At 43.4% G+C, this 11966-nt stretch overlaps 1 protein-coding gene across 1 annotated transcript; it reads right to left on the bottom strand.

Moving 5' to 3' along the window:
• Positions 1-100: 100 nt before the first annotated feature.
• rnf7 (ring finger protein 7) lies at positions 101-1342 on the bottom strand. Its single transcript, XM_080888209.1, has 3 exons — positions 1127-1342; positions 978-1025; positions 101-602 (listed from the first exon to the last, which is right to left on the bottom strand). The coding sequence occupies exons 1-3, from the start codon at positions 1290-1292 to the stop codon at positions 484-486; spliced, it is 333 nt and encodes a 110-aa protein (XP_080744335.1). The 5' UTR covers positions 1293-1342; the 3' UTR covers positions 101-483.
• Between the last annotated feature and the right edge of the window lie 10624 nt (positions 1343-11966).

The raw sequence follows: 11966 nt of genomic DNA, 5'->3' as shown, positions 1-11966 counted from the left end.
ATGCTGTTTGAATTTCTGTAGATCACAGACTACACCTACATGCCTAGATATGATGATGATAACAAGCATCTAAACCTAATAAAGTGTTCAGTGAGTCATATCATATCATACAGAGTTTATTCAAACTTCTTACTGAAAACCCCCCACATATTACAGATCTTGTCTTTTTTTTTTTTTAAAAGAAGAGAAAAGGGTCACATATTCAAGGTGTGCCAAACACCACCACAGACACCAATGTAAAGCTAACAAGTGACCAAACAATTCAACATATTTCATCCATCTTCTTCAGGGCTCCATGAGTAACCAGTCTGTGCAGCTTTCATTTTGTCCTTCCTCTGGTACCGGGACTACTGAAAACATGCAATCAATAAGCAGGAGGACAACTGCGGTGTCAGCGGCTCCGCACAAGGCTCTGCAGTGATCACTGCCAAGTCTGTCACCGCTTTGGGGTGCACGCAGGTGTAATCCACCTGGATGTGCAGCTTATTTGCCGATTCTCTGAACCACCCAGTCCTGCTGGCAGAGGGGGCAGCGGTTGTTCTGCTTCACCCACAGGGACATGCAGCAGTTATGGAAGGAGTGGTTGCATTCTCCCCACACAACTGAAACACAAAGGCAGAGCATAAGTGGCACATATTGAAAAACCATTTACAATAAGCTAAAAACAAAACACGACAGTCCTATTCATTAAAGGCATTTACCATGCAAAAATAGCACCCCAAGGATTAGATTAGGTGCCCTTTGATACCTTATATTTATATCAAAATGCTAATAAATTGTCATATAAAATCTCTGCTTTATATTTTAAAAGAAAGAAGTAAAAGGTTATTATCTTGTATTTTGCCTGGCTCAACGAGTTTGTCTAACAGCTCCAACTAGCTACTGTTAGCTTCTTCTTTTTTTCCCCTTTTTTCTATAGATTAACCTGCCGAGTGTCTGTGCTGCTAATAAATATGTCAGTGCTGGCAGGGTCTTACCAACACAGTCCTCCTGTTTATTTTCCGCCTGGCATCGTAGACACGCATCTGAAAATGAAGAACAATGTTAGAGTACCTCCACACGCCGGGCCGTTCGGGTTTTAAAGGTACAAGTAGCCAAGTTAGCTCCGTTAGCTCCTTGGACTCACCCATTACTTGTACTCGGCAAATGGCACAAGTGTCACACTCAACGTCCCAGCTCCACATAGCTACAGCATTCCACTTCTTCAGGGAAAACATCTTGTCCCCACCCGACTTGGAGCCCGACGAAGTATTGTGAGAGAGGACTAAACCTGGCTCGTCGCCGTCATCCATCTCTGCCGCACTGTAAATACACGCAGCTTAGCTAGGCTAAACAAAATGGATGAAACAGCTGGGTGATGCTAGCGCCAATGCTAGCAGGTTTAGCATGTGTCTTGTCTCCATAGAGACAGAAGAGGGCACTGTTTACCAGGAATTATCCACGTCCCAAAGGAACCGCACACTGACTAGTCTCTGCTTCACTTTCTCATTTTGCAGGAAAAAGTTTAATCTTTGAAATACTGAATGTCCTCAATACTTTATGGTAACATAAAATAATTAAATCTTAAGAAGTATATTTAAAATACTGTGTAAAAGTCTTGAGGCGCTCCCATTTTTTATATTTCTCAAGAAAATACATTTGGAAAAAACAGCATATAAGACAAAAACAGAATTAGTACAGTTCTAGCGAGTTTAAAAGTCAACCTTTATTTCTCAACACATTCTGAACTCTCTTAGGCAAACTTTCTTTTAATTTCTTTAAGCAGTCTTCAGGAATAGTTCTGCAGGCTTCTTGAAGGACATTCAAATCTCTTCTTTGGATGTTGGCTGCCTGTGTGTAGTGTTCTCGGTTAAAATGATCCCACATTGCCTCAATAATGTTGAGGTTCGGGCTCTGGGGAGGCCCATCCATGACTGATGGTCTTACAATGAGTGAGTCCAATATGTTTTTTGTCAACTAGATGTTTTCCACGTGGTACTGAATAGTGGATCAAAACATGATGGTATTTTCTGAGTTCATAATTACACCTATTTTGGTGAGATTACCAACACTACTGGCTGAAATGCAACCCCAGTTCAACAGTCGTAAACACTCACTGTTATGCCTCTCTCCTGACCTCCCTGTTTCACTTCCTTAACAATGGCTTCCTGACAGCCATTGTTAAGGCACACACACATTGGCAAGCTACATTGTAGCCACAGCTGCCCTGGGGCGCACTGACAGAGGCAAGGCTGCCGGACACTGGCGCCACCGGGCCCTCTGACCACCACCGGTAGGCAAACATGGGGTTAGTATCTTGCCCAAGGATATTTGGCATGCAGCCAGGAGGCAGCCTGGGATCGAACCACCGACCTTCTGCCACCTGAGCTACAGCCACCCCACTGTAGCTCACCCCACTACCCAACAGTAGGATCAGCTGAAGGGCCAGTTGTCAGGTCTTGGTTGAATTTCATTGTTTATACATTTAACTAAAGACGTGTTTAAAAATGTTCAGGTACCAGGATTGGACTAAAAATAAATAAATAAATAAATAAATAAATAAATAAATAAATAAATAAATAAATAAGGGATAAGCAAGAAGCTGTTTGATATTTTTGCTAAACTGTGTTTGTGATTGTTTTTTTTTATAGATCTCTGCAATAACCAAGAAGAAACTATAAAAATCTGTAGCCTACATATTCCGGGAGCTTTGAACCTTCCATTTAGACCCATATACTGATCAGTAAAGTGTATACTTAGGTCACAGAGCAACAATTTCAAGGATCATTTTGTGCAGCAAGGTGTGCAGAAACTGTCAGTTTTTCACCAAGAGATTAAATACACACCAATCAGGTCATTATGACCACTGTCATGAATTACACTAATCATCTCTTCAACACGGCACCTGACGGTGGTTGGGATAGATCAGTGAGTAAACACTTTGTCTTCAAAGTTGATGTGTTGGAAGAAGGAAAAATGGGCGAGTGTAAGGATTTGAGCGAGTTTGACAAGGGCCAAATTGTGGGAGCTAGACAACTACGTGAGAGCATCCCCATAACTGCAGCTCTTGTGGGGTGTTCCCGGTCTGCAGTGCTAAGTATCCTTCAAAAGTGGTCCAAGGAAAGGATAGTGGTGAACCATCGACAGGGTCGCCCGAACCAACAGATAACCTACTGCTAAACTGCTGAAAAAGTTAATGCTGGTTTTGATGGAACACAGTCAGAATACACATTTTGTTGTGTAGTGGGCTGTGTAGCTTCAGACCGGTCAGGATGCCCATACTGACTCCTTTCTACTGCCAAAAGCATGAACAATGAGCCTGTGAGAATCAGAACTGGACCAAGGAGGAGTGGAAGAAGGTGGTCTGGTCTAATGAATCACGTTTTCCTTTACTTTACGTGGATGGCTGGTGCATGTGTTGCTCACCTGGAGATCACCTGGCACCAGGATGCGCTATGGGAAAAAAGCAAGAGCCAGTGTGATGCTTCAAGCACAGTTTTGCTAGGAAACCTCAGGACCTGCCATCCATGTGGATGATAACTTGACACACACCACCAATATTGTTGCAGACTGCGTACACTGATTCATGGAAACGGTACTCCCTGATAGCTGTGGCCTCTAGAAGCACAACAATGAGTTTGAGGTGTTGACTTGGCCTCCAAATTCCACAGTTCCTCAATGCAATCGAGGAACTGTGGGATGTGATGGAAAAACAAGTCTGATCTGTGGAGGCCTCACCTCATGACTTACAGAACTTAAAGGTTCTGTTGTTAACATCTTGGTGCCAGATACCACAGCACGCCTTCAGTGGAGTCCATGCCTCAATGGCTCAGTGCTGTTTTGGCAGCAAAATGGGGGCTGCCACAATATTAGGCAGGCGCTTATAATGCTATAAATGATTGGTGTATATACCTCTGTCAGAAAGATTTTTCTGTGTTCTGAATGCATGTTTTATAGCTGCAAATGCCTTTCACAAGCCTCCAACAACTAAACACAGATAACGTTTACCAAACAAAGATGGACTATGTTTAACATATGACTATACAACCTCCAATACACCAGTGCAAACACGCAAATGAAGAGAAGCAGTGAAATCATATAGTTCCTTTCCCATCCTCTTCTCAACTCAAAATTTAAAAGCAAGCAGACAAATGCTCCTGAAGGATTACATGTTTAAAGAATTTGAGGTGAAGCTGGAGCTTTGTCTGATGTCAACACTAGAAGGTCTTTAAATCACTTAAGATACTGCTTTTACCTCCTTATGTCACCTCATGTGACATCTCCATAAAATACGTTTGTTTCCTATATCCAGCTAACTGCTGGGATTTCTTTAACCACCGCTAATCAAACTCAGGTCGGTGGGGGACTGGAGCCTATCCCAGGCGTTACTAGGTGAGAGGCGGGGTACATTCTGGACAACTCAGCAGTCTATTATGAGCTAACAAGGAGAGGCAATCAGTCATGCTCACACTTACAAGTATGACCAACTTATAATCAGCAATTAACCTAACATGCATGTCTTTAGACTGTGGCAGGAAGTCGGGGTACTCGGGGAGAACCTGTGCAGACACAGAGGGAAGTATGCAAACTCCACACAGAAGTATCTGAACTGAAGACATCATAATGAGGTCAAGGGAGAGTGTGCTATCTGTGAGGTTCAATAGGACCCCAAGTATGAGACTGCTGCTCATCAGAGTGAGTAAAAACTCTGCAATCACAATTAGTGCATATACATACAGAGATTCCTTGATTTGTCAGTCAGATGTCACCTTGTTTGTGCTCATTTTTTTTGAAAGTTAGTTTAGGATTATGAACCTGAAAGGACCACATCAGCAGACAGGTCAGGCTCTTTATTGGTTCAGCAGCAAATCTACTGTCCTGTCTTGAAGAGGAATCCCCAGTTAAAATCTAGTATTAAAAGCTTATTGGCCTAATTAAAAGACAAACTGTTGTTCATTGAAGTAATCTTTCCTCCAGGGCTATGACTCAAAACGGGTAACTTCTGATTTTAAGTAGAACTTTTTATATATATATATATATTTTAAGATACAGAGATCAATAAATTTAGAAATACGAATTAATTACCTTGTATTTAAACCATGGATTTTAAACACTGATTCCACACTCTGTGGTTGTATTTAAATGGCTGTATGATTGATATGATTAAAAAAGACCATAAGCCCCCCACATCTTTTAAAAGACCCGCAGTCTTTCTGTGCAAGATTTTCCAACAGGTACCCTGCGCAATAGTGAGCACGCCACTGTAAACGTGAGAACAAAACTGAACCACATCGATATCAAACTCACTCTGAACTGCTCTTCATTTTAAATCCTGATGCATGCTCGATCATCCATTCAGCACCAAGCTAGCCAGCGCATGGCTTTAGCTTGCTATTTAAAAGCAGATGATAGATTTTAAAGGACTAATAATGTGTGACTTTTTAATACAACAACACATATAATTGCTCTGATCTATAAAAATGACAAAATACCTCCTCACCTCAAAGTTTTTTGACCGCGGTAAAGTGAGCCGTCATTTGTGAGCCGCGGTCAAGCCAGCCGCCTCCTATCCGCCGCATAAATTTCCTTGCGCTTTTACACCAGTCTTTACGGTAGCGCCTTTTCGCTTTATGTGCCGATTGAAAGCCTATACCCGCGCACACGTGCACGCATGCGCGCGCACAAATTACAATGTAACTGCCCGAGCAGGTGGGAGGTCAGCTTCACTCTGCTAACGGCCCGATACAGTCAATACAATTATGGAAATGTCAGAAATTCATTAAAAATCATCCTGAGTAGTTGATGTACAACTTTCAACACATCCCCCCTCTGGGACACCTACTGTACCTGTGTGCCAATTTTCATCCAGATTTACTGTAGAATTCCTCAGAAATTAAAGGAAACTTATATTCAATTCAGTACAGTCAATACAATAGAATTATGTCAATTTTCAGAAATTCATTAAAAATCATCCTGAGTAGTTGATGTACAACTTTCAACACATCCCCCCTCTGGGACACCTACTGTACCTGTGTGCCAGGTTTCAGCCAGATTTACTGTAGAATTCCTCAGAAATTAATGGGTACTTGTATCCAATGCAGTCGGCCAATACAGTAGAATTATGTCAATTTTCAAAAATTCATTAAAAATCATCCTGAGTAGTTGATGTCCAACTTTCAACACATCTCCCCTCTGGGACACCTACTGTACCTGTGTGCCAAGTTTCATCCAAATTTACTGTAGAATTCCTCAGAAATTAATGGAAACATTTATTCAATCTAATACAGCCAATACACTACAATTGTGTCAATTTTCAAAAATTCATTAAAAATCATCCTGAGTAGTTGATGTCCAACTTTCAACACATCCCCCCTCTGGGACACCTACTGTACCTGTGTGCCAAGTTTCATCCAGATTTACTGTAGAACTCCTCAGAAATGAATGGAAACATTTATTCAATTCAATACAGTCAATACACTACAATTATGGAAATTTCAAAAATTCATTAAAAATCACCCATAATAGTTGAGGTCCAACTTTCAACACTTTCTTACTCTGGGCGTCCTACCGTACCTCTGGGCCAAGTTACATCTCAATTCACTGTAATCTTTATCAAAAATTGAAAGAACAATTATATGTCAATGCTGGATGTGTGTCCTTTCAAAGTGACACTAAATAACAGAACTCAGGCACATCAGGGAATAATCCAAAAGGCGGATTTATTAAACAAAAACAACATACAAAATATCTCTAACCCATACTACATAACCTAAAAAGAAACAAAGGGACACTTAGAAGCACAAGGAAACAATACTGAAAGGGCAAGAGACACAGCCCAAACACAATCCACAACTAAAATGCCAAAAGAACAAGTCATCCCACATAGCAGACGGGTCTTGCCTGGATCTGGTGTCAAGCCGGCACTGCTGGCTGACTTCTGGCATGGTAAGATGGCACTGTTTATGTGATGGCATGCCACATTTGGCCTGATTGGGTGAATGTGACATGTTGTATAGAGCACTTTGAGTAATATGGGTGAGTAAAAAAGTGCTGTATAAGAATCAGTCCATTCACTGTCTGAACAGAGTTTCGTCATGTTACTTTTGCACTATTATGTTCCAGCACATGTTGTTATTACATGGCTTACATGGCTAAGGTACACATTAGGCTGACATCTGGGGCCAGAGCTGAAACTGTTCTGGGCCAGCACAGGGCCAGCAGTGTGTCTGCAACTGGCCTTGTGCTGGCTCATGTGTGGGCCACCTCTGGTAAACCAGATCTGGGCCACCATAGGGCCGTCATTCTTTGCAGTACGCAGGCCATGTGTAAGCACATTGTGTGGGACAGATCCAGGCCATACCAATTTTGCTATGTGGGAGGAATTATGTAAAAATAGAAACATCATAAAAATGAAAATGAACATAAAGTAAAATGTACTGAAAAGAACATCAGTATGGCCATCATTATTTGCTTGGAAAGTCTAAAGTTCCATGGCTTTGAACAGCCAGAGAACGCAATGCCCAGCTTAGAGTGACTAAAAGTAACTTCTTTTAACATTCTGTCATTCTGCTTCTATATCAAAAATCCACTAAAAATAGTCATTTGAAAAAAAATATTCGCCACTTTTCATCAGTTTGGGTTCCTCTGTTTATAGCAATTTTTAGAAAAGAACCCAATACCTTTGTCACTATACAGTTGTACAGTGAGATACAGAGCATCTCCTACTCATTGCAAACATGCTGGGAGGGTGGCTCTATCCGCCTTAGTGCAGCTGCTGTACCATACTGTGATGCAGTAAGTTAGTAGGCTCTCAATGGGCGAGTGGTGGAAGGGTGAGCTGTAGTCCACAAAGAGCATTCTGGCGTAGCTCTGCCGCTGTTCTAGGTGACTCAGCACCGAGTGGAGGGTGATGGCATCTTCTGTGAATCTGTTTGCACGGTATGCAAACTGGTGGGGGTCGAATTCTGGGGGGAGGTAATCCTTGGTGTGCTGAAGGACTAGTTTCATGATTACCGGTGTGAGGGCCACAGGGCAATAATAGTTCAGGCTGGTGATGGGAGACTTCTTTGGTACTGGGATGATTGTGGCTGATTTTAGACAGGATGGGATGGCTGCTTCATCCAGTGAGAGGTTGAAGATTCTGGTGGAGATGAGGGTGAGCTGGTGGGCACATGGTCTTAGCACTTTACCACGTATTCCGTCTGGACGCCTTCCTGGGGTTCACTGCTAGGAACACTCATCTGACATCGTGCTCCGTTACAGTGACTGGAGCGGTGCAGGAACCAGGTGAGGATGAGGATGGGAGCAGGGCTGAGGCAGATGAATGCTGCTGTTGTGGTGTTTCAAAGCGGGCAAAGAAGCTGTTTATGTCCTCTGCTAGCTGCACACTCAGGTTTTCTGTTTTCACAGTTCTGCCTCTGTGGTTTATGATGTCTATTATTCCATGCCATGTGTTGTTGCTGGACAGGTGGGACCCCTTTTCAGGTCAGCTCGAGCAGACCTGTACAGAGCTCTGTCAACAGACCTACAGGGAGTGCAGAATTATTAGGCAAGTTGTATTTTTGAGGAATAATTTTATTATTGAACAACAACCATGTTCTCAATGAACCCAAAAGACTCATTAATATCAAAGCTGAATGTTTTTGGAAGTAGTTTTTTTTTTTTTTTTTTTTTTTTTTTAGTTATTTTAGGGGGATATCTGTGTGTGCAGGTGACTATTACTGTGCATAATTATTAGGCAACTTCACAAAAAACAAATATATACCCATTTCAATTATTTATTTTTACCAGTGAAACCAATATAACATCTCCACATTCACAAATATACATCTCAGAATCAGAATCAGAATCAGAATCGTGTTTATTGGCCAAGTACAGTGGGGCAAAAAAGTATTTAGTCAGCCACCGATTGTGCAAGTTCCCCCACCTAAAATGATGACAGAGGTCAGTAATTTGCACCAGAGGTACACTTCAACTGTGAGAGACAGAATGTGGAAAAAAAAAATCCATGAATCCACATGGTAGGATTTGTAAAGAATTTATTTGTAAATCAGGGTGGAAAATAAGTATTTGGTCAATAACAAAAATACAACTCAATACTTTGTAATATAACCTTTGTTGGCAATAACAGAGGTCAAACGTTTACTATAGGTCTTTACCAGGTTTGCACACACAGTAGCTGGTATTTTGGCCCATTCCTCCATGCAGATCTTCTCGAGAGCAGTGATGTTTTGGGGCTGTCGCCGAGCAACACGGACTTTCAACTCCCGCCACAGATTTTCTATGGGGTTGAGGTCTGGAGACTGGCTAGGCCACTCCAGGACTTTCAAATGCTTCTTACGGAGCCACTCCTTTGTTGCCCGGGCGGTGTGTTTTGGATCATTGTCATGTTGGAAGACCCAGCCTCGTTTCATCTTCAAAGTTCTCACTGATGGAAGGAGGTTTTGGCTCAAAATCTCACGATACATGGCCCCATTCATTCTGTCCTTAACACGGATCAGTCGTCCTGTCCCCTTGGCAGAAAAACAGCCCCATAGCATGATGTTTCCACCCCCATGCTTCACAGTAGGTATGGTGTTCTTGGGATGCAACTCAGTATTCTTCTTCCTCCAAACACGACGAGTTGAGTTTATACCAAAAAGTTCTACTTTGGTTTCATCTGACCACATGACATTCTCCCAATCCTCTGCTGTATCATCCATGTGCTCTCTGGCAAACTTCAGACGGGCCTGGACATGCACTGGCTTCAGCAGCGGAACACGTCTGGCACTGCGGGATTTGATTCCCTGCCGTTGTAGTGTGTTACTGATGGTGACCTTTGTTACTTTGGTCCCAGCTCTCTGCAGGTCATTCACCAGGTCCCCCCGTGTGGTTCTGGGATCTTTGCTCACCGTTCTCATGATCATTTTGACCCCACGGGATGAGATCTTGCGTGGAGCCCCAGATCGAGGGAGATTATCAGTGGTCTTGTATGTCTTCCATTTTCTGATGATTGCTCCCACAGTTGATTTTTTCACACCAAGCTGCTTGCCTATTGTAGATTCACTCTTCCCAGTCTGGTGCAGGTCTACAATACTTTTCCTGGTGTCCTTCGAAAGCTCTTTGGTCTTGGCCATGGCGGAGTTTGGAGTCTGACTGTTTGAGGCTGTGGACAGGTGTCTTTTATACAGATGATGAGTTCAAATAGGTGCCATTCATACAGGTAACGAGTGGGGGACAGAAAAGCTTCTTACAGAAGACGTTTCAGGTCTGTGAGAGCCAGAGATTTTCCTTGTTTGAGGTGACCAAATACTTATTTTCCACCCTGATTTACGAATAAATTCTTTACAAATCCTACCATGTGGATTCATGGATTTTTTTTTCACATTCTGTCTCTCACAGTTGAAGTGTACCTCTGGTGCAAATTACTGACCTCTGTCATCATTTTAAGTGGGGGAACTTGCACAATCGGTGGCTGACTAAATACTTTTTTGCCCCACTGTATATGTGCAGACACATACAGGGGATTTGGTTCCGGTAGATGGTGGCTCTCAAGCACAGCAATGTAAATCTCACACACACACACACACACACACACACACACACACACACACACACACACACACACACACACACACACACACACACACACACACACACAAGTGTCTATATATACACATTACACATACATACACAAAGCTATGTAAACCAACTATAAATAACGAATCTAACCTTATATACATAAAATACAGAAATGAATGAGGTGGAATGAATACTACAAAATGTACATAAGGTGCAGTTGCAGTCTGGCAGTGGGAGCAGTGTGACAGGTCAACTGTTAAGAAGGGAGATGGCGAGGGGAAAGAAACTGTTCCTGTGTCGGGTGGTCCTGGTCTGCAGGCTTCTGTACCGTCTGCCAGAGGGCAGCAGATCAAAAAGTCTGTGTGCAGGGTGTGAGGGGTCTGCGATGATTTTCCCTGCCCGTTTCCTGGTTCTTGAGAGGTACAGATCCTGGATGGAGGGCAGGGGGGGGCGCTGATGATCCTTTCTGCTGCCCGTACAGTCCGCTGCAGTCTGCGCCTGTCCTGTTTAGTGGCTGCTCCATACCAGACTGTGATGGAGGAGCACAGGACAGACTCAATGACCGCAGTGTAGAACTGGATCAGCAGCTCCTGTGGAAGACTGTACTTCCCCAGTTGTCTCAGGAAGTACATCCTCTGCTGGGTCTTTTTGAGGATGGAGTTGATGTTGGTCTCCCACTTCAGGTCCTGGGAGATGGTTGTACCCAGGAACTTGAAGATCTTCACAGTCGACACAGGGCTGTCTGATATGGTGAGGGGGAGCAGAGTTGAGGGATGTCTCCTGAAGTCCACTGTCATCTCTACAGTCTTAAGAGTGTTCAGCTCCAGATTGTGCTGACTGCACCAGAGTACCAGCCGCTCAACTTCCTGCCGGTATGCAGACTCATCACCATCTTGAATGAGGCCAATGACAGTGGTGTCATCTGCAAACTTTAGGAGTTTGACAGCAGAGTTATTGGAGGTGCAGTCGTTAGTGTAGAGGGAGAACAGTAGTGGTGAGAGGACACATCCTTGAGGGCACCAATACTGAGGGACCGGGTTTCAGAGGTGATCTCCCCCAGCCTCACTTGTTGCTTTCTGTCTGTCAGGAAGCTGGTGATCCACTGACAGGTAGCTGGTGACACGCTGAGCTGGGAGAGTTTGGAGGAAAGAAGTTCAGGCACAATGGTGTTAAAAGCCGAACTAAAGTCCACAAACAGGACCCTGGCATAAGTTCCCGGGCAGTCAAGGTGTTGCAGGATGTAATGCAGCCCCGTGTTCACTGCATCATCCACTGACCTGTTTGCCCGGTAGGCAAACTGCAGAGGGTCCAGCTGGTGGCCTGTAATGTCTTTCAGATGGGCTAACACCAGTCGTTCGAAGGATTTCATGACCACAGACGTCAAGGCGACAGGTCTGTAGTCATTCAGTCCTGTGATGGTGGGTTTC

This window comes from Rhamphochromis sp. 'chilingali' (assembly GCF_963969265.1).
Source record: "Rhamphochromis sp. 'chilingali' genome assembly, chromosome: 8".
Taxonomy (NCBI): Eukaryota; Metazoa; Chordata; class Actinopteri; order Cichliformes; family Cichlidae; genus Rhamphochromis; species Rhamphochromis sp. 'chilingali'.
Note: the sequence above shows the minus strand (reverse complement) of the source record. Positions and strands in the feature narration are given on the sequence as shown.

Bases quoted from the DNA above. Each gene is read 5' to 3' on its own strand.
- rnf7 (XM_080888209.1), bottom strand. From the start codon at position 1,292: ATGGATGACGGCGACGAGCCAGGTTTAGTCCTCTCTCACAATACTTCG. The intron at 1,026-1,126 runs GTGAGTCCAAGG...CTTCATTTTCAG, and splicing joins TTGCCGAGTACAAGTAATGG to ATGCGTGTCTACGATGCCAG. The intron at 603-977 runs GTAAGACCCTGC...TTTGTGTTTCAG, and splicing joins TAAACAGGAGGACTGTGTTG to TTGTGTGGGGAGAATGCAAC.